At 39.7% G+C, this 22,492-nt stretch overlaps 3 protein-coding genes across 3 annotated transcripts; 2 read left to right on the plus strand and 1 right to left on the minus strand.

Moving 5' to 3' along the window:
• The first annotated feature begins 97 nt into the window (after positions 1 to 97).
• LOC139139019 (ultra-long-chain fatty acid omega-hydroxylase-like) lies at positions 98 to 9,376 on the plus strand. The gene is made up of 9 exons (XM_070707707.1): positions 98 to 476; positions 1,393 to 1,540; positions 2,387 to 2,559; positions 3,032 to 3,153; positions 3,836 to 4,088; positions 4,661 to 4,857; positions 5,828 to 5,964; positions 7,245 to 7,392; positions 7,858 to 9,376. The coding sequence occupies exons 1-9, from the start codon at positions 222 to 224 to the stop codon at positions 8,039 to 8,041; spliced, it is 1,617 nt and encodes a 538-aa protein (XP_070563808.1). The 5' UTR covers positions 98 to 221; the 3' UTR covers positions 8,042 to 9,376.
• Positions 9,377 to 9,520: 144 nt separating this feature from the next.
• On the minus strand, positions 9,521 to 10,288 carry LOC139139021 (uncharacterized). The gene is made up of 2 exons (XM_070707711.1): positions 10,099 to 10,288; positions 9,521 to 9,917 (listed from the first exon to the last, which is right to left on the minus strand). The coding sequence occupies exons 1-2, from the start codon at positions 10,170 to 10,172 to the stop codon at positions 9,605 to 9,607; spliced, it is 387 nt and encodes a 128-aa protein (XP_070563812.1). The 5' UTR covers positions 10,173 to 10,288; the 3' UTR covers positions 9,521 to 9,604.
• A 2,592-nt stretch (positions 10,289 to 12,880) lies between these two features.
• LOC139139017 (leukotriene-B4 omega-hydroxylase 3-like) lies at positions 12,881 to 21,416 on the plus strand. The gene is made up of 9 exons (XM_070707705.1): positions 12,881 to 13,233; positions 15,450 to 15,597; positions 15,874 to 16,046; positions 16,330 to 16,451; positions 16,965 to 17,217; positions 17,547 to 17,743; positions 18,068 to 18,204; positions 18,426 to 18,573; positions 19,842 to 21,416. Exons 1-9 carry the CDS (start codon positions 12,952 to 12,954, stop codon positions 20,026 to 20,028), a joined length of 1,647 nt encoding a protein of 548 aa, XP_070563806.1. The 5' UTR covers positions 12,881 to 12,951; the 3' UTR covers positions 20,029 to 21,416.
• Positions 21,417 to 22,492: the final 1,076 nt, after the last annotated feature.

The raw sequence follows: 22,492 nt of genomic DNA on the forward strand, positions 1-22,492 counted from the left end.
GACTTCTACGCCGAACTTTACCTTGTAGCGCCCCCTGTGACCGAAATTCTAACCGATTTGTTGGACTAATCACGTCAACAACAACTGCACGTACACTAGGATTTTATCACTCACCCGCGCGATAGTTATATGCACTGATGCAAACACGCACATTTTTCGGGGCGTGGAACGTTTCAAATTTTGGTCATTCTAGACTTTGAAATAAGCTTATTGGTGGTAACATGATCATGGACTCAGTCCTAGATTTTTTCTACTCTTTCGCAGATGTTGGTGCGTGGTCGGAGATATCTAGGCAGATAATTCCAAGATGGGAGACTTTCACGATTGTGTTTGCGTTCACGGCGATCTTACTCGCTTTACAACTGCTCCTAGTGGTGGTGAAACTACTGAAGATGCGATGGGCTTCAACGGAGGCCGTCAAAGCCTTCCCGACCATTGAAATGTACAGGCATCCTATTTTGGGCCATCTCGAACTTGTAAGTAAAACGACAAGCTGATAGTTTGTCTCATTTAATGTGTTGAGTTAGTTTGCCTCACTGACCTACCTCAATGGCCATTCACTTACTTGAATGAGACTTTTCAAAGGGAAGAGTGTTTTTTATGTTGAAATGTGGGTCGGTATAGTAGCTTCAGTAGTGTCTACCTACCTACAGCCCGTCTGATACCGTTGATAGCTCGACGAAACAGCTAAAATTTCATGCTTGTTACTCTCGACGGGGAGCAGATTCAGCTTTCGCTTCCTATATACCCGTGCTGTATTCAGTATAGTAGCCGAAACCAGTGCAAATGCCTCAATGTGGTCGCTCGTTTCCACTGTCAGTGCGTGTATTTTGAAAAGACATTTAGTACCATGTCGAGAAACCAAGGCTCCTCGTGCACGTAAAAATATGAACATAGTCTATTGCAAGACATCACCCTTTACAGTTTCCCCGATCCCTGTCACCTTGGGCCTTCACTTGCCCTTGTCCGTTGATCAGACTTCTACAATGTCATGAATATCTGACTAGTACAAGTTTAATAATGTCCTCGCCCAAGCAATCAAGCAAGAAGGCGGCTTTTATTTTAAGGTGAACACAGTGGTTGTCATGCGGATGGTCACTGCCATAGAGAACCACGGTGACCGTACTTTTAAAAAAACAACGCCGACTTGTCAGTATAATAGTTATCTATGTAATAGTTATCTAATGTGAAAGATTAATCGTTGCAGACTTTGGATGGGACGTTTTTCAACGCCGGTGCAAAGAGCGTACTTGTACGATCGATAATATCATTACAGCAAGTTACGATCAAAGAACTTTTATCAGTCTAGCCATGTTTGTTTCAATCCGATGATCTATCTGATCCATGGTCCTTGATCTTTGATTTGACGACGGCGAGCTATTATTTACACAGATTACAATAAACCAAGAAGAAACTATGCAGATAGCCAGCGATATCACGGACGCTTATCCCTACGCTATACCGTTATGGCTAGGCCCATTTCACTGCGCTTTGGTGTGCCATCACCCAGATACAGTACAACCTCTACTGGCGACTGCAGGTAACTTCTGGCGTTTCATTGAAAAAAAACCACACTACGCCTGTGTGTATAAATTGGTCTTTCCATGAGCGAAGAAATGGGCTGAAAAGAAGAAAAGCTGTTATCTGTAGACGTTTAACAAAATTTACAATTATATTGGCATTTATTAGTAATGAGGTCCATCATATCGGCACTGTGGTTTACGAACATTGTTCCACGCGACACTGGACAATATGATAGGAAGACTTGGCAGATTAAGAGAACTTCTCAAAGGGGTCTCTTCGCCCTACTCTCCCTATGATTTTTATTCATCCGCTGAAAAGCAGACACAATAATCTGTCATGCCTAACCATTACGAAGGATGATTTCTTTTTTTTTGGCATATTTTAATTAACTTCCATACCAACTGCGACAGTAATTTGGTATAATTTGTAAATATCACATTTATCATTTGTTCACCTTTAACCTTTCGCCAAAAAAATTCCTTCCCATATATTAATAATGAGAACACGAAAGAGCTGCAACTGAAAAAATAATTGAACGTGGAATCTAAAGTTCGAGTAAATGCGGCAAGATTAAGTTAATCAAATTAATGTTGCACGATTTTATTATAAAATATTCTTTCATAACAATTAAACATTGAAGGGCGAGGTCATCTTTGAAGGTGGTAGCAACTAATGAAGATAATAAAGGTGGGCGCCAATTACGATAATGATGATGATGGCGATGGTGGTAGTTGTGGTGGGTTGGTAGTCATGGTAGCGATACTGTGTTATACTGTGTTCTCCGGCTTTCTGAGTGCACATATCGAAAGTCTGAAACGCACATTTTGTTCGTAAGGATCACATTTATCATTCTATTCTTCAGAGCCGAAGGATGAATTAATGTACGGACTCGCGAAATCATGGCTCGGAGATGGCTTGTTGATCAGCAAAGGAAAGAAATGGACCAGGAACAGAAAACTTCTGACTCCAGGGTTTCACTTTGACATCCTAAAACCATACGTGAAAGTTTTCAACGACTCAACAAGGGCAATGCTGGTATGTAACGCATATATCTTTGTTATGACGCCACCGTGAAACGGTCAGTTGCTCAAGTGGCTACAGCTAGCAAGGGTTTTCCTGACTGTAAATTTGAAGCTAGTCGTTAAAAAAATTATATATATATATATATATATATATATATATATATATATATATATATATATATATATATATATATATATATATAATATATATATATATTTAAAATTTGACAGGCTTGGATCAGATAAAACAGTTTCAAGATGATATATATGTTTGTGTGAAACCATTAATGACAAAGACAGATTCGAACATTTTTTCCCAAATACAATATTTCCAGTTTGAAGAGAAACTTTGATTTCGTTGCTTCTCTCGTTCAAACATTTGAATCATTTCAATGTCAGAAAGTTTTATCAGCACACATACATTGTCCAAAGGGATAGCATACTTTTTTCTCGCTCTCGAAAAACAACTACTGTACTGTTTTCAGCAAAAGTGGAATAGCACGTGGCAAAATGGACCGCTTGAGATGTTCAGCAATATCAGCCTGATGACCTTAGACAGCTTACTGATGTGTATCTTCAGTCAGCAAAGTCACTGCCAGACAGAAGAGTAAGTGCAATGCTTCATGGGTATCCTATGCGAGGAATGGAAGTTGAGTCACATGCCATTCGCTTTCCTTTACTATACTGGAGTAGATCTGGGTTTTGAATCTTTACAAAATAATTTTTTTGTTAGAAAAGTTTTCAGAACCGTAATAAATACATTGCTGGTCATCACGGTACATATAAACACGCTCTTTCTTGTCCGGAACGAAATCCTGGCAATAGTTTTTGTCGCCCTGTCTAAAATCTTCCGCATCCTGCACGAAATGGTGGTCTGTACAACACCGTGATCGTAAACATCGTGAACCGAGAGCGAGAAACCAGACTTAAGAAAAGGGTCTAAAAACGGAAAGCAGCAATGGTGTCGGACAGATACGTAGGATTCAGCACTGACGGCTGTTTTCGCCATGGCAGATGTTGGTAACGAAAGCGCACGCAGAGGCGCAGTCTTCATGTTTGACAATTCAAAAGATTGCACCGTTATGACGAGATACTACCACAACACAACAATATCATAATGTCACCATGAGTTCGTATATCGTCATAATCCTTTAGGATATTATTTCCATCCCCCCCCCCGCATGAAAATGACCCCGTTTGCTTTCATGAATTTAAATATACATGTACGGTAAAATCAGGACCAAAGAGACATGTGCAGAATAACGCATTTTCACCAAATTCGTTCAAAGGAATATGCATCCGTACATCCGGGGAGTCTACAAGCTTTCCGATCTTGTCACGAAGAGAGTGAGCTTCCCACCCTACTACAGTGACGCAATTTTCCACATGACACCGGATGGTTTCAAATATAGAAAAGCTCTGACCGAAGTTCACGGTTACTCTAAAAAGGTGATCAAAGATCGAAGACGAATTTTAAAGGAAGGAAAGACAGACACCTCAAGAAAACATGTAGATTTCTTAGATATACTGCTGACTGCACGGGTAAGACTAACATTATTAGAGGGGTATGTCTCATAGGCCAAAGAAAAAACTTTCTGTTCACGGATTTTTTCGAAATAAGGCGACAGCGCCATTGTTTATATTTTTCCCTTCGAGTCAGTCAATCTGCTCACCAAACATAGATTCATATGTTACGTTTAATGTATTTTATTGAATTCTGGGCATTTGAATGCTGACAGAAGAGGCAGTTTGAATCAAGCTCATCATCTTCGACCTTTTCAAATAGACCTCATTTTCTCCATTGTCAATCTTTGCTCCACAGAAAAGAAAAAGTACGCGAACGCTTTCGAGGAATGCGTGCACTGGCCGAAAACAACCATTTTTGCTTAGTGCATTGATGAGTAAAATCCCCAGATCAAAAAGCAACAGTGATTTGTGTAAAAATGAGCTCGTCAGATATGACAATCTTCATGCATGTACGTGGAAACAAACTGTGACCTATTCTCGGAGAGCAAAGGTGGAATAATGACTCACTGATATACACGTTTCACAGAATATCTGATATGTAAATCGGCCACTTTATGCCAATTTTAATTCTTTACCGCCTTGCGCAGGATGAAGATGGCAAGGGTCTGACGGACCAGGAGATCCAAGAGGAAGTGGACACATTTATGTTTGAAGGCCACGACACCACAGCAAGTTCAATATCCTGGTGTCTGTACAACCTCGCCAGGCATCCTCGTTATCAAGAGAAATGTCGCGAAGAAATCGATGGAGTTCTGGACGGAAAAGATGAAGAGGAATTGTCATGGTTAGTCCATTTTAATTGTCGGCTCGATTGTTACAGTCCCTGTACTCAGTCAGGCCTTGCGAGATACTGCAGTCACAGACGTAAACCTAATCATACAATTCACTGAGTTGTTGTTTTATAATGAACTAGGTAAATTTACATTCGTCCAACACTTGAATTTTTATGTTAAAACCCACATAGATTCAGTTTTTTACTATAATGTGGAAAAGTCAAGATACGCTACTTTCAATATTCTCTACCCATTGTTTACCATCAGAGAAAGCAATCAAATCTGTACAGGTGGAAAATAATGGAAACCAGTCTTTGTCAGATCTGTATGTCAACAAATGACCTTTGTCATATGTTCATAGAGTGTGAGCGTGTTAAGCTTTTCTGGAGAGACTTTCAATCCTTTTTACGACAAAACTTTCATTGTCATGTAGAGATCACCTTGAAGACACTTTTATGTGGTCTACCAAATCAAAACAAAGTTGTTAATCTTCTTATAGTAGTAGCAATGTTCACCATCTATAAGTCATGGATGCTTTACAAGATACAAATAAGCTGCAAAATATTAATTTATTTGAATTTTTAACGCCGAAGTGCGATTAAGAGAACATGAAAGTGCTTTCTCACAACTTGTAAAAGACAAGTAAAGAAAAAAAAACTTATTACTATTCTGTATGTTTTCACCCAGTTACAACCAGTTATGTATTGATATTTTTATTTAGATTATTGATTTACTGAAAGGAAAGCTGCTTTCAAAAGGGAAATTTTATATAAGATGGTTACCAATTTTGTTCAAATAAGAATGTAAAACTTTCATAAAAGCAATAAACGAGTAAAAAAAAAAATCAGAGAAAGCAATCAAAGCTGCCATGTGTGACGTAACAGATGTAAATAATAGCACAGCCCGTTGAATCCATCAAGTCGACATTGAAAATCACTTGCTTCAGAGATAATATGAGAAAATTTCAAAATATTTTCACAGGGATGACCTGGGTAAACTTCCCTATCTGACTATGTGTATTAAAGAGAATATGCGTCTGAATCCAGGCCTTCCGATCATCGCACGGCGGACTGAACATCCGTTGCACTTACCAAAGCTGAAAGTCACTATTCCGGCTGGTAGGTGCCACACACGCAGTTACAGTAATATATTGTGGTTCAGAAAGTTTGTTTCTGTGGATGTGCAAATGTTATCTTGAGGTCGATCAATCACCTGCCCTTGAGGGCGTCATCTCCGGAAATGGTGTCGTTTCCAGGCACTCAATGTCATATTAAACACCTATTGCCTGGTCATGAGGGCTATAGCGACCGTCTATTACCCCGAGGGGCCGTGTGTTACCAGAAACAGATCGCTATTCCCCGAGGCCGTAGGCCGAGGGGTATTGCGATGTGTTTCTGGTAACACACGGCCACGAGGGGTAATAGACGAGCGTTATAGCCCGAATAAAGACCAGGCTATAGGTGTTTTATAACACGCCACATGCTCATTTTGTATTGTCATATAGTTTTTAATGTGTTTTGATATTTTGCACCGCAACAATCCATTGTGACAAGTTTACTGGGCGATGTTTCCACAGAGCTTTCAGTTGTACGTGGTACCACTTTCTTTCAAAAAATATTCTTAGCATACCTAGTGACATCCTTAGTTGCACCTTAATCTTTTCCGTCGATGAGCTATTCAAGTTCCTACGCTGTTGGAATGTTGGAAAATGTTGGAAAATCTGTTTTAGAGAAAGTGTCGTCACCTATCCCGTACGCACATCACGTTCTAGTCACCCGCCATTGTTGCAAAGCTGCAGACGACACTACGGTCACGTGACCGGGCACTTTTCCAAATTTGGTCACAACTATTTCCCTAGGGAAATAGCTATTCAAAAATACCCTCTGACGTCACTTTTGTCGATTTGGCGGGGACTAGACGTATCTATTTTCTCGTCACGTGACATACTCTGGCAAATCGCGACACGGAATGAGCATGTGGCGTGTTATAATAACATATAACCAGTTTGCACCGCGTGTTTGATGTATTGGGTATTTCCCTCCAGCTATATGTAGTTTTTGGAAAAAAGTGTCTTTGCCCTCAACGCAGTTTGAAGTCTTCACGTCGAAGAATTGGGATATAGAGCAATCTTACAAACATGAAAGCTTGTGCAGAAAATTTATGCCAAGCGATAATTCGATTTATCCATAGACCGTACAGGGGGAATTCCCCCTATACTGTCTATGATTTATCACATTACCGAACACGCAGTGTGATATTTTGTTGAATCGAAGTTCAATGACAAGAACAAAGCTCACAATATGGATTTGCACGACATGGCTATATAGCTTCTGACTCGACGTCTGCATAAATGTACCTCACAACCTTCTTTGCTTCTGTTGGTTAACTTTATTTGCAGATCAACTGATAGTTGTCAACATCATGGGGCTTCATCACAACCCGCAGTTTTGGCCAGATTCTTACATCTATGACCCTGACCGTTTCTTGCCAGAACGTTGCAAAGACAGGCCGCCGCACTGCTATTTGCCATTTTCGGCCGGCCCAAGGTATTGTATTTAACCATAGACAGTAGAGGGGGGACCTCTATACTGTCTATGATTTAACCTGGAACGTCCAACAATCATTGTCTTTTGATAGTAACTCCCAATAACAGTTATTTGACATTACAATTTGACTTTTGTCAAACAACATAACTTCATGCAAAGAAAATCATTGCTGCACACCACATAAAACAACACAACGAAGCAATATTCTTACCATTACAAAACAACTGTGTACAGATTAATATCATGTCAATTACCATCAGATAAATCAAGATGCAAAGACTTTCTGAATGCCACGGTTTAGGTACACAACCGCAAAACCAAGCACTCAGCACATACCTATAGCTACGTAGCACAGTACATAAAGTAGCACTGAATGACCACAAGACATATAAGATGCTATAACAGAAAGTTATTTTAACAGTTTAATGCAGTGCGATATAGTTTAAATTTCTTTTCATTTCACAGAAATTGCATCGGTCAGAATTTTGCAATGAACGAAATGAAAGTGTGCATCTCGTTGATTCTGAGGAACTTCGTCCTATCCATCGATGAAGACGTGACCGTCAGACGATTATTCAACATCGTGCTTCGAACAGAAAATGGCTTACACGTCAGCGTCCAGCCAAGAAAACGCAACCAAATTAAATGAAACTGAATACTGCTGACCATTCACTATTCGCTCTTTCTATGTGCTTGCATGTCTTTGTGACTAGAATTCTTTTCACGAAATAGATAATACACAAGAAATCCGATACCACATCTACCGTATCTTCCATTAAAGAAACTGTCGATGATATAATGAGCCGAATGACACACTTTTACAGCGTCTATCAAAGCTTGGAATAAGGTCTACTCCTCTTCAATGGCTTCAATTCGTTGATACCTTACCTCTCCTTATGTCAACATTTTCAAAAGACGATTAAAAACTTACATCTTCCAGAGAGCATTTTCATTGTAACGTTAAGCGCCACTGAGCATTGTTTATCTTTGGAAATTTGGCGCTATACAAATTTGCTAGATAGATAGATAGATGGTGGGGATAACAATTTAAGTTATCGTTGCAAACGACTTGCGATCCTTCATCATGCACATTAAGTCGATTACATTTTGTATCGTACTGTCGCGATAAACTTCGGTTATTAAAGGTATACTGTCACCCGTTCCAATTTTGCCGCAGTCACCATGGAAAGAGAAAATCTAACCAATCACAGATTTTAAGCGGGTGGCCGCTTTTTAAAAACAGCGCCCTCACATGGGCATTTTGAATACCAAAGAACGCTCCTTTCACCATATTTGGGCATATTTAGATTACAGGTGACTGTATACCTTTAACCTGCGTGCAATACTGGCATGTAGATAAGAAACGTTGAAAGTAATTGTTATTTCTAATGTAAAAAATGATTTCAATAAGAGTTGTTCCATTTAAAAAAAAAGTTCCTCTAACTTTTAAGAATTTTACAGTTCACTTTGGGAAATGCAACGATTTATCCTAAGCATGCATAGCTGGTGGTTTCCGAGCTCAAGTTGAGAAGGCAGGTTATGGGTTTGGCCTGGAGAAACACGCTCTTTAAGGGTCAACTTTTCTGCTAACATAGGGAATAGCTCGTTGTTCAGCAAAACAAGTGCCATTGGGCACAAGTGCTCGACTGAAGTTGTAAAGATGTTATTTTCTCCACCTGTTCTCAAGTATTGTGTGCTGTCGAGTATACTTTCCATTGTCACATGATGTGAATTAATATGTTAAGACGTAAAGAAAAACAAGTGCACATTGGCCCTGGTTTGTAAGCGAGCGACAGTGACAGTGACACAGTGATCATAAGACAACGATGGCCGTACCGCATTGCAAAGCGTATACTTCTAAAGCTCTGTATTTACATGTTTTACAATATGCTGAAAGCAATATCTTTATGTTCCCATTTTTTTCAATGAAGAGAAAGAAATTTGCTTACACCATGTTTACATATTAAATAATTCTTGAAATCAAAGTTATCTTATAATATCACGTCGTCCAATGATTTTTTTCTGAATATTGAATATTATATACTTCTTTTCATAGAACCTTTGTAGTAGGCAGATAATATACATATAATTACAGGCACCTGAAAAATTGACACATTGGAATCAGATAGTCGATAAGGAAACTTTTTAATATAAACAATATTATTACAATAATACGTTATTTTGAAATTAGCTGACTACATGAGTTCAAGCTTCAGTAGAACACGTTTCCTTCTCCCTCTTTTCGTGGTTCATATGAATCCACTCTCTCTAGTTCCTTTGGAACATATTCGTAAGAATGCTGTGTCTTCAGATCTTCCATTTCACTTTTCAGTTTCTTGTTCTTGTCGTTTTCTCGGTCCAGTTGTTCCTGCATGTCATCGATGACATCGTCTTGGTCCAGCACCATAGCCGAGAGTTCTTCCTTGCTCCTGCGATACAACGTATCCAGGACTTCTTCCTTGCTTTTAGCTTTTTTCATTTCCACAAGTTCATCGTGGATACTTCGCTTTTCTTCCAGAGTTACCCTGTTAAAGATAATCGAGCCGAGATATGTTGGTTGTTGGTTGTGAATTAAATAAAAACTAAAAAGACTTACTTACTTCATGTAACTTAGACAACTCAGTGATGTTCAATGACAATGCCATGATCTGAGGTGTTTTGTTGCGGTGTACTCTGAAAATCATACACCAGTATTTTGTCACGTACCTCTCGGAAGATGAAACGCTGTTCACCACGGAAGGTAATATTTGAGTGAAAAACAGCCAGACTGTCACAATCATGATTGAGTTTTCGGTGAAATTCCGTTTCAACACGAGAGAAGGGCGAGGAAAACAGATTGTGTGCGTGGTAGAACACACTTGTAGCACAACTCTCTAAGAATTCGATTGCGCGTTCGTAAAAACAGTGACGTCATAATGAAATCACGTGATTGGATTGTGCGTTCCTGGTTAGGTTTAGAAATCGATCACGTGATTAACTTCCAAGTCAGCGACTGTGAGACTCGCCACGTATATAGTTGGGCTTTCCGAAGGTAAATCGGCACGCATATTTGCCCATTTTCTCGGGGAAAGTGTGATTTTGTTCATCATTTTGCTCTATTCAGTCAAGAAAAAAGCTTTTTTAAAGAATTGTCAGAGAAAGAAGGAAGATTACGATGAATGTCTAAAACCTAACAGGGCTCGAAATTAACTTTTTACCCTGGTAGTCCACTTGGGCTACCATTTTCTGAAGTTGGTAGCCCAGTGACAATGGCTGGTAGTCCATGAATATTTTAGTTTAGGGATACTGTACTCGTCCGAGTATAAGCCCCGGTTCAGCAACACAAAATAGCAGTAAAACTAGGGGCTTCAACTCGAGAAATCCCATGTTATGTGTCACGAAAGCTTAATTTATGCTAATTTATGTACATTTTAACACTTTCTATCACTTTCAAAATCGGCTTATACATCCAAAGAAATTGTAACTTGAGTAAAGAAAAACAGAAAAAATATTCTCATGATCTTTATGAACTGGCATGCCTTGTTACACCCGAGTCTCTCTATACAGAACGTAATACATTGATACTGATCGACAACCCTAGATAAAAGACAGCGAAACTCAGCCAAGCTGTACTGACACAGTGTTTTACATTACTATTTCGAAAATCAAACTGATTACACAATCTCTTGATATAGAAGTGACAGTTTTGTGAAATTCAGCATCAAAACCCCAAAACTTGACACAAGTACGTCTTGTATGCTGCCGATCAACAGTATGGTGTGAACTGCAGGTGCCGCCAACTAAGCTGTTCGTGCAAAAAGGTGTTCGTGCGAAGTTTTTCAGCGGGCGGGTAAATTTCAAAACTAATCAGCGGGCGGGGAGAAAAAATCTATATTTACTGTGGGCGGGGAAGAAATTTCACTATTTTCAGTGGGCGGGGAGAAAATTTTTGACAGTGGGCACAGGAAGATACGTAGAGGGAGGGGAAAGCGGCGTGGTAACGTTGATAGAACTTGAGGGGAGATTTAGCGCCTTACTTAGGGGGTAGCAATGTTCCAAGCTATACTGCCAGCTGCTCCACGGTTTGCGTTGATCTGGGTTGCCTATTAGCATCTAGTTGGCAATGGGAAATTTCAGTAGTGGGGAGAGGGCAGAGGGGAGCGTGAAAAGTTGTGGGGAGTGGGGAGCGGGCAGACTATAGATACTGGAGGGCAGCGGGCATCAAAATTCAGTGGGAGGGCATATTTTCCGAGTATGCCAGTGGGAGGGCAGTTACGAACAGCTCTACTTTCCCTTCCAAATTTTGGGTCAAGGTCAAAAATACGAAAAATCGGTATATCAGCCTTCAAAACATGTTTTGTGATGATTTTGCGAAATTCATGAAATTTACCAGTTGGCGGCACCTGGAACTGGCATGCAAAGACTGCAAACGGAAAAGCAACTCAACATTCCAGTATCAAACGCTCTGCATCTTGTGAAAACAACAACATAGCAGTGAAAATTGTAATAGTCACCAGAAAAAAACTCTCGATAGATGAAAGATCATTGCTTCAAACAAATTAAACTGCATGTTGACTGCATTTAGCTCTTCCGAAAGTGACAGACATCGCACGCCAAGTATTTCATGTCCCAGGCTTTGGTAGTCCGTGTGGGCTACCATTTCATGGACTTTGGTAGCCCCAGGGAAAAGTTGGTAGTCTGTGGACGCGGGACTACCGCTAATTTCGAGCCCTCTGTAAGCTTATTGTCCGGTGGTTTTAATTATCTCCCTATGTCGGTAAAGAAGATAAAGCTTTCTTGTTCCCAAAGATATGATGTGGTAGTCACAGAAGTCCTAGAAATACCATATCTTACCATTTTCAAGAAAGACTTTGTACATCTATTAGGAGGTATCAACGTCCCACAATCTTTCTACAGTTTACTTTGAACTGTTTTCTAAAGAAAGTCTTCAGTCTCGTGTAAAACCGGGCGAATAAACAAACAAACACAAATACAAATAAACAGATCGATGAATAAAATGATAGATGGGTGAATAATAGATGAATAAATAAATTAATAAACAAACAAACAAATTATTAAAAGTCCCCAAAGCCAGACCTCTTTCTGAACCATGGGGACGTAGTCAGATCTTCAACCGTTCACTGGACATTCGGTGGACCAATCGTTCCATATCGAACGTTCCATATCTGTGGCCGGTCAAAGATCGTCAGACTATCAGTTGCCAATCTCAAGGGAGCAGTCAGCTCTTATTTAGCTCAATAGTACCAAGTAGTTCGGCACCATTATTGTTGATGTGCCAAAATACGTCATTCATGTGTAGTTTTAATAACCCAAACTTCCGGAGGAATGTAATGATGACTTGCCGTAAAAATTTAGAGACCTAAAATATATTCTTATGTAATATAAAAACATTTCCTCCGTTATCTTGTCGGGAAAACTAGACCAACATTACCGGCCGAAGCCCTCCCCCTGCTCTGCGATGTGGACACTCCCTTATGTCATGGCTGTACCAAGTAGGGAGTGACGTAATACGGCAACGATAAGCCCCAGCCGTGCCGCTGTAAAGTAACGCACGAGTTTATGGTAGCGAGCGCGGGCAAAACCATGTTTACGGGTTCATTCTCAGAGTTCGTGCACTCGACGTTAAACAGTGGTTCTTGGTTAGAGTCACTGTCAAGGCAGCTGAGTCTACGATGGGAAGTCGTCATGATAGCCGTCGTTTCTGTTGTTATTTTGGCGGGAATGCAGAGTGCACTTGCCGTTGTCAAACTGTTAAAAATGCGCTGGGCGTCAGAGATTGCAGTCAGGGACTTTTCAACCATAGACACATACAGACATACAATCTTTGGACATTTGGAGATGGTAAGTTAGATACCATGTTGATTAATTCTTGAAAAGTACTAGCGGGATATTAATACATTGAGGCGGTGTTCTGTCATCAATACTCATGTGTTACAATGTACGTATCTACGGGCGCGACCGTGTGAGGTCTGTTATCAGATCGGGCGAGCCTACTATATACACCAAGTATTGGGAGCCGGCGAGGCTTGATCAAGCGAAATTCACACTCTATAATACCAGCCAACACGGAAGGAACTCACAGAAGGTGAATAGTAGTGTCCTTCTTTGCGTGACGGTTCTCACCCAGCAGTATCTGTACCTGTTCACAGTCCATAGAGCGACCGTGACTTGTATGTACTGTGTGAGTCATAACACGATAGCAACTATGTCTGTTTTCTAACGTTGATGGCGCACTGACCAAAGTTGATCAAAGAATTAGAAGGAATGGAGAGGTAAACGAGAAGTTATAAAAAGGGGTATTTTCATTCAAAGATATGATGACTGTGGCAAAAAAGTTGTCGACATTGAAGAAAAAATTAATGCACTCCAATTAAAGTGGCTTATGAAACTATTTGAGAAAAATCCAGATAAGGGGACCCCTAAATGGGCCAGCTTATCAAAATATTTCATAGCGAGTTATGACAATAAACTTAATAGTGATTATCACTACCTCCATCTCAATTTCAAAGTCAACAACAAACGAACCCCAATGGTGTATGGGGATATGTTAAATACCTGGAAGTCACTTAGACTTACAAGAGTGAATCTGCCAACATCAAAACAGAATCTTCTTAGAGAAGTTCTGTGGTATATCGACAATATTAAGAATGAAGGAAGTGTCCTCTTTTATGACAAATGGTCAAAGAGTGGAATTTTAAGGCTTAGGGACATCTGGAATGATGACAGAAATGACTGGCTTCAACAATGGGAAATAATTGCAAAAATTAGAGGAGGTACAAATAGACATGTGCAAGAGGAAATCAAAACAGAGTATGAAACACTCCTCAATGCTATTCCAGATTCCTGGAAACAAATCATTTCTTCAAACATCCAAAATGAAGAAAACTATGATATCTTAGACTTAGAGAATTATGGTCTGACAAAAAGTGAGGTCAAACCAAGTCACTTTATTGGAATTAGTTGATAAGAAATGGCAAGCAGTCAGAGGTCAGATTGGTCAAAATGGGCTGAGAATCTAAGTCTTACTAACAGTTACAAAGCTACTCTATTCAGCCGTCTTAATTCAACAGAAATTGTCAGCAATTCAGTAAATGATTAAATTGGAAGATTTTCCATCGAGGCCTAGTCACAGGAAGCTTGGCCAAAACTTTCAATTTAAGTGATAGGAAATGCCATATTTGTGGCCAAGAAGAAACACTGGAACACATCTTATTTGAGTGTAAATATGTTATCAATCTAGCAGAAATGTATTTCTTTCTCTGTCAGAAACCACAACTTTGATAATAATATCAATATCAAAAGATTAGCAATTGCAGGAATCGAAAATGATAATAATGCAACATCTGACATTATTTACTGCATTACTTCCTTTGTAAAATATACAGTTTGGAATATTCGAAATGCGGTTACTCTTGATGGGATTAAAGTTTCCCTTCAATCCTATGTCATGCAATTGAAATGTCATCTCTCCTCATGGATGAATACATTGTATTTCATTTATAAGATGATGAACAAAACTGAGGATTTTATCACAAAGTTTTCAAGCCTTGTAAGACTTGAAGGAGAAGAATGCATCCTGAATGCATTCATATGATGATCTTTGTAATCAAACAGCTAATTATTTGTTTTTTCACACAAGACGCATTATAATTTTAACGCATTCACAGTTATGTAGATTTGTTTTATTTGTGACTATGTTGAAATAAATTTATCTTTTTCAAAAAAAAAAAAAAAATTAGAAGGAATGGATGGATAAATGGACGCATACGCTTAGACTGGCCCCCAGTCGCTTGGTTTTTCTCGGCAACAGTTACTCGCTGGGCAAGCCAAGGGTTCAACTCACGATCTGCGCAACAGCCTACTACTAACGCGACAGTCTGCTAAAGTTTATTCCCGCAATTTATTCTGTTTTAATATTTATATGCCCGCAGACTTGGAGCAAGTCTTGGATGCGCTCAACTATGTTCGAGTTTTCAACTGCATAGAGAGTATGTTGGTTGTCGGGCACAACATGTACATTGTAATGCCTTTCTGCATGTGACTTTATTTTCCATCAGTTAACACTGAACAAAGAAGAAACCCTCCAGTTCATGTGTGATATCACCGTAGAGCACCCCCATGCGATGCCGGTATGGTTAGGGCCTTTCCACTGTGTACTGCTCTGTCACCACCCATCAACACTACAACCCATCCTGGCAACAACAGGTAATTGTGTAGCCGATGTTTCTTTTCTGACTGGTACGATTAATTTTCAAGCATTGCCGATACAATTACAGCTACAGCGATAGCAGTATAACGAGGCAAATGATATGCATTCTACTCTATTCGCATGAACGTGGAATAAATTAACACACAGTTTTTGTGGTACGGTAGGACCGTAGAGACATAACTGTAAAAGGGGTGAGAGGATTACGTAGGTTCACACCCTGATCAACATTATAGGCTCCTTGTCCACACATATTATTCTCACTCTTCCGTCAGAGCCCAAAGATGAATTTGTCTACGGACTGGTTAAGCCATGGCTGGGAGAAGGCTTGCTAATCAGCGAGGGAAAGAAATGGACCAGGAACAGAAAACTGCTGACTCCAGGATTTCACTTCGACATCCTAAAACCTTACGTTAAACTGTTTAATCATTCAGTCAATACCATGCTGGTAAGTGACATACAGAGGTGGAGCAAAGGCGTGAGTATCCATTAAAAAGGCTCGTTGTGCACTTACAATTTTGTCCATGAACTTGACGAAGCCGCAACTCCAATTATGAAGGTAAGGTGTGTGACCAAGAGTATCACTGGATGTCAGAAATGGACATAATGAATAGAGGACCTTCACTGCACGATGGGATTTCATTTTTGACTATGCAAGACTAAGTTCAGGACCCCAGTGGTATCAATATGCACACAACTGTAACTGACACATGTCAATCATTTCATTACAGCATAAGTGGAAAGCTAAGTGTGGAGATGGACCCCTTGAGATGTTCTCAAATATCAGCCTGATGACTTTGGATAGTTTACTTATGTGCGTATTTAGCCAGGAGAGTCACTGTCAAACTAAAGGGTGAGTTCTACGTGGAGAATTTACTATCTTCAACCCGACCGTAAATGCAGAAGTTAGACTTTTATTAAGGTAGTATGCGCCTCGAAAGTGAAACACTTAAACGTTTGCTCAAACTTTCATAAGGAATCTTTCAACCATTCTCTTTGAAAATCAAGAATAAAAATCGGGGTCACCGTGCAAATTTTAGTACTAGAGAAACAAATAACCAACGATTTACTGATGTAATTAAAAATGGCCACCATCCCTGTGTTAACTCTATGGAGAAAAATTAAATTTTCGAATTTCGAAAAACTATGCCAGTAAAAGGTTTTCTAACACCAAGAGCTTTAAAATGAACCCCCACAAGTAGTATATCAGAAAAGAATTGTAAAAGTTTGAGAGTCCAAATATCTGTCCCCGAGGTGCATTCTCTCAAAGTGCGAAAGTTAGTCGACAATGCTTTCAATATCCTCTCTTCAACTAATATAAGCATGCATGCGAAGCAGTCACACCATTTCTGCGGTTTTTTTTCAGAGATGCTCATCCGTACATCCGGGGAGTCTACAAGCTTTCCGATCTTATCATGAAGAGGGTGAACTTCCCACCCTTCTACAGTGACGCAATCTATCACATGACGCCGGAGGGTTTCAGGTGGAGAAGAGCTCTGAATGAAGTTCACGGTCACTCCAAGAAGGTCATCCGAGATCGAAGACGAGTTCTAAACGAAGGAAAGAAAGATAATACAAGAAAATATGTGGATTTCTTGGATATATTGCTGGCTGCACGGGTAAGGCGGGAGAATGTATCTACTCTAGTTTGTTTGGATATAAAGCAAAATATGACAATTTAGTCACATTTCCTCCACGTATATCTCTACATTTCGCCATATCCTTCTCTCCGTTAGCCCATTCTCTGATTGTCGCGCGACATCATGTGCTGGGTAGCCCCATAATCGAGCGAAAATGTGTGATGCATTCCTGAAATGATACTGAAATGTGATAGCATACTAGAAAATAGAACACGTACTAGATTTTGCTTGAATGAGATGCCATCATACGTTTCATACGTTTCATCCTTATGTGTTAACTTTGCCTCTAATTTTCCCTTCCCATCCAGGACGAGGATGGGAAAGGTCTGACGGACCAGGAGATCCAAGACGAAGTGGACACGTTTATGTTTGAAGGGCACGACACCACAGCAAGTTCAATATCCTGGTGTTTGTATAACCTTGCTACGCATCCTCAATATCAAGAGAAATGTCGCCGAGAAATCGATGAACTTTTAGACGAGAAAGAAGAAGACGAATGGTCATGGTAGGTTGCTTGCAGAACTTTTAATTCACATTACTCTTTCTTAATCTGTTTTACGCCCTCACACACTAGTATTTATGTAAGCGCAAGCAATCTTTCCCCCTCTAGACTACTGTCTATGGTGCAAGTTACATATTTTTTTTTGATTATTAAGTATTCCTGCTTGTGCGATATCCGTTGGCTTCTCTGCGGCGCTCTATTGATACTGCCGTTAAACAGTACAACGCTTTTACGACGATTTTCATTCCGTAATTAATGTTCTTGATACTGCATCCCCTGATCAAACACCGATGATATCATTACTATTTCCTTTATTGCCTGGAAAAGGGATGACTTAAGCAAACTCACGTACCTAACCATGTGCATCAAAGAAAGTCTTCGTCTCTATCCAGCGGTGCCTGTCACAGCCAGGAGACTTGAACGGCCGTTGAAGTTTCCCGATCTCGACGTCACTGTACCAGCAGGTAGTACTATAAATTGGTATTGTTTCTTGCATTCGCGTCTCGTTTTCGAATGAGAAAACTACTGTGGCATATGAATACACGGAAATGATTTTGGGGTTATAACAGTTTGCTGCGCATTATGGTATTGTGGAAAAGCAACATTTGATTTATTTTATTCCGTATTCTAACTTAGTCACTTCCATAAAGAGATAAAATAGCTTCTTTGTCTGTATATTTATTAGGACAAATAATCGCCATTAATATCCTTGGTCTTCACCACAACACGAGTGTTTGGCCAGACCCATACACCTATGACCCAGAAAGATTTTCGCTGGAAAACTCGAAGGACAGACGGTCTCACTCCTATTTGCCATTCTCGGCAGGTCCAAGGTGTGTATATTGTCATGAAACAGCATTTACGGTAGTTTAACTAGCCTCAGCGGAAAACCAAAGGGTCCATTTGTATTAACGTATCTCTTTGGTATCGTTTGATTTGAGGGAAAGTTTCATCGCGACCAGGGTAAGTTCATAATGTTAAAAGTCATGAGATTAAATATGAGGACCATTCCACAACGCATTTTTCGTCATTCGAAAAATTGTACATGCGTCGCTTCATGAAAAGTCGTAATGGTACCAAAACTTTATCAGGTACGTCTCACCTAGCAGAACAACAAAATCTACCGCCAGATTAAAGGGATACAGTCGGCGGGACTGCGCTCAAAGGTCGTATGGGACTCCATACGGCCAATGTAAACACTGTATCCAAGGTACGATGATGATTGATGTCTGTTATAATCTACATTGTATACTTTAAATGTTGCAGCTGTGATGATGATGAGGTGCATCTAGATATCGAGCACAAAATACATTGTTTGTCAACAAGAAACTCGCACAGGCGCAGTTCCGACGACGGTTTCCCTTTAATCCAGGTCGGTTTTGCGCTTAAATTTTATTTCTGGAGGAAATTCGATTCTTTTGTCAAAATCAAGCCAACAGAAAAAATTTTGCCCTATACCTAGAGTGAAAATAGGCACTACACAATCCAAAGTGATTCAGTGGTTTTCCGGTATGCTCAGTACTAATAGTGATTTCACAAAAGTTGGTGCTGAAAATCCTCTATGATGCACAAATAAAACTTCCTTCATAGTTTATACAATAGTAGTTGCACCATGGACTTGAGTTTGCTGTACAGTCACATATAATTGCTCACCATGTAGATAGCTGTGCTATTTCCTTTGAAGTAAGCTGCCATTATTTGACAACATGATAGATCAGAACACGATAAGTCGAAATGTATGATTTATCCTGCACAGACGGTGTCAATGCAAAAACCTAATAGTTTGTACCAAACAGTGCTTGATGTGACAGCGCCGTCGTTTGATAATATTGCAAATTCTTTTTGTTTTTGTCAGTCTACGATTTGGCATGGTTTCTGACCGACCAGGCAAATCCGATCGTTTTCGTGAACCTCATGTATATGGTACATAATACTGCGGGTACCACGTTACACATACAGCAAAGTGGCATATAACTATAACACAACACGATACGGATTCATACACTGGAGGTATAAATGCAAAAACACGAAAAAATGATGCAACGCCGATTTTCACAATGTCAATTTCATGTCCTTCTTTCTTTCTTTCTTTCTTTAACAGGAATTGCATCGGCCAGAATTTCGCAATGAATGAGATGAAAGTATGCATCTCGTTGATTCTCAGGAACTTTACATTATCAGTGGATGAAGACGCAATTGTCAGAAGAGCGCTGATGCTAGTACTGAGGGCGGAGGGAGGGTTGCATATTAAAGTAACTCCCAGAAAACAGTCAAGTGATAAAATTTAAGTCGAGTCATGTACTCGTCTTCTCAGTGGATATCATGACGTAATTAACTATCAGTGCATCTTCTAGAGGGTATGAAATGACAGAACCCGCGCTCGCGTTTGCCGAACTTTTGAACTTGATTGAAATGAAAGAAGAAAGGTAAATGTTGCGGAAACGTATGATCAATGTGTTCTTTTTGCGAGACAGAGCAGTTTATAACGAAATTCAGATCACTGTACTATTTGAGGACAAGGTGAAATGGTAAATTTATTTAATAACTGTGCTGCTTCTTTAAGGTGTAGCTTCCCGTGATGCAATCGAACAGTTAAGAATACAGTCGACTGTATATTTGATGAACATAACTTTTGGTCTGAATATTTAAGACTTAATGAACAGGCAATGATTCGCGATGCTTCAATGAACAGTCCAAAAAGTGACAATAATTTCTTAATCACAGCAGTTATAGCGTGTCCGTTATCTATATACGTTTTTTACACCACATTGCTGAAGATGCATTAAATTCTCATGTATCAATTTCTTTTGTCCTTTGAAGTTTTTGCAGAAGCGATCGAGAATTTTCACTTTTCCAAACTACTGGTATACCATCGTCACTGTCGGCAGCGTTTAGCTGCCATGTCTACCAGCGGTGGACTATCTCTGTTCTGACGAAATAAACGAACCCTTTCCATCCTTGGAGAGATATTTGTTGATGTCCTTCCAAAGAGCAATAAGAAAATGCGGTGATTTGTACCGAAAGAGCCCACTGAAATCATGCGCGTAAAATCGGTTGTTATTTGAATAACAGCAACATGAGACCACCGCAGTGCAGTCTGGGTAACGGAGACTGCAACATTATACCTAGTACTTCATCAAAATAAGTCTGCAATGTTTTACACATCGCAGCCGGCTTCAGAACGTCTCGTCTATTTTTCACGATTTGAAATACTTTCATTATTTGTTCAAGGGAAGTATTTATCGCATGCTGCTTATCCGCAAATCAGAAATGTATCAACTCATATATTTGACATCTGATGTCTTTCATTACTCATCCACAGAGCATGATGTTGTCTTAGTCTTAGAAACCACTTTCACTAAGGCTATCCTCGCATCGAAATCCAGCTGACCTTGAGGGCAAGAGGGCGTTCAACTAATGAGTGTAGAGATCGAATATGTCTCAACATATGTAGATTACATTGACCCTGTATACTAAAACATGCTACAATGAGCAGAGACGAGTTTTGGTGAAATTTATTTGTGCATGTTTGTACGGTACGGTACGATGGTCCACGGTATGTATTTGTGTATGCATAAACGCATCTGTACAAATGCTTTCGTCCGTCCGTCCGTACTTACGCTATGTATAAATCTGTTCGTGTATCTATACAGTATAAAAAAGGTAATGCAATGCTAGTTATTTGAATGAAGTGCTGACGTCTGGGTTCGTATGTCGTAACTGATGTCACCGTAAATGATACAGGGGCCCACAGGAATGATAAATATTGCGTTGACAATGGCAATAGTACGTTTGCCTCGTGTACATATTATTTCGATCCATCTTATGTTATTCAGAAACGCTGAACTCAACAACACAACTAACCGAAACTTTCGAGCCCAAATCTGCACACTTGCCCTTTACATTATCCGTCCCTGTTTTTAAAATTTAACACTCGGTCTAGTTTCAAAGATACCTACTCGACGAGTGAAGTCGACAGTTTTTCTCGGCACCATAAGTCACAGTTTGTCGGGATCCTCATAATTTCGATTCGAGGAAGATATTGACGTTCTAGCGTCGCTACAAGATGTAAATTCGCTTCCAATTTCTGAGTAGAAGTAGGCTGCTGGGCATATCTTAATGAGTATACAGCTGCTGATGCTATCTTTGAGCCTTCGTGTGTTACGGTGAACCTTCAAATCAAGGCCATCGTGTGCTAACACATCATCCAGGACAGATACAATGACACGCACTCGAGTCTACAAAACGCTGGCAAGTTGCCTAGTTGAGTTGCGATATGCTATTGTATCATTTACTTTCAAGGCTCTTAAAGTAGAATTCGCCTCAAAGACATATTCGGACTCTCAAACTTGTAATACGTCTTTGGTCTACCACTTTTGATGGCTCATTTTGAAGCTTTGAGTAATTATTGTTCGTCGGCTTACTTTTGTAAAAATCTAAAATTTAATCCCCACCCCATAGAGATAACTCAGGGATGGCAGCCATTTTGAATTTCAAATATATGTAAATATTTGGAATTTTTTCTCTTGTAACAAAATTTTGCTCGGTGACCCTGTTTTTAATTCTTGACTGAAACGGGAACGGTTCAAGGTTTCCCTGAGAAAGTTTCAGCAAAAGTTTAAAATCTTCCAATTTAAAGGCGCTCACTATCTTAATCGATATGGGTATCCTCGCTACAAAAATGTAGATGGACATCACTTCTAAACAATCTTCCGATATTTTTTAATTCAGCACGAGCATCTCGTTGCGGAG

This window comes from Ptychodera flava, chromosome 8 (genome assembly GCF_041260155.1).
Source record: "Ptychodera flava strain L36383 chromosome 8, AS_Pfla_20210202, whole genome shotgun sequence".
Classification (NCBI taxonomy): Eukaryota; Metazoa; Hemichordata; class Enteropneusta; family Ptychoderidae; genus Ptychodera; species Ptychodera flava.

Coding starts and splice junctions, on each gene's coding strand:
- LOC139139021 (XM_070707711.1), bottom strand. CDS start 10,172: ATGATTGTGACAGTCTGGCTGTTTTTCACTCAAATATTACCTTCCGTG. Junction 9,918..10,098: donor AGCGTTTCATCTTCCGAGAG/GTACGTGACAAA, acceptor TATCTTTAACAG/GGTAACTCTGGAAGAAAAGC.
- LOC139139017 (XM_070707705.1), top strand. CDS start 12,952: ATGGTAGCGAGCGCGGGCAAAACCATGTTTACGGGTTCATTCTCAGAG. Junction 17,218..17,546: donor ATATATTGCTGGCTGCACGG/GTAAGGCGGGAG, acceptor CTTCCCATCCAG/GACGAGGATGGGAAAGGTCT. Junction 18,205..18,425: donor CGACGTCACTGTACCAGCAG/GTAGTACTATAA, acceptor TATATTTATTAG/GACAAATAATCGCCATTAAT.
- LOC139139019 (XM_070707707.1), top strand. CDS start 222: ATGATCATGGACTCAGTCCTAGATTTTTTCTACTCTTTCGCAGATGTT. Junction 2,560..3,031: donor ACTCAACAAGGGCAATGCTG/GTATGTAACGCA, acceptor TACTGTTTTCAG/CAAAAGTGGAATAGCACGTG. Junction 4,858..5,827: donor GATGAAGAGGAATTGTCATG/GTTAGTCCATTT, acceptor ATATTTTCACAG/GGATGACCTGGGTAAACTTC.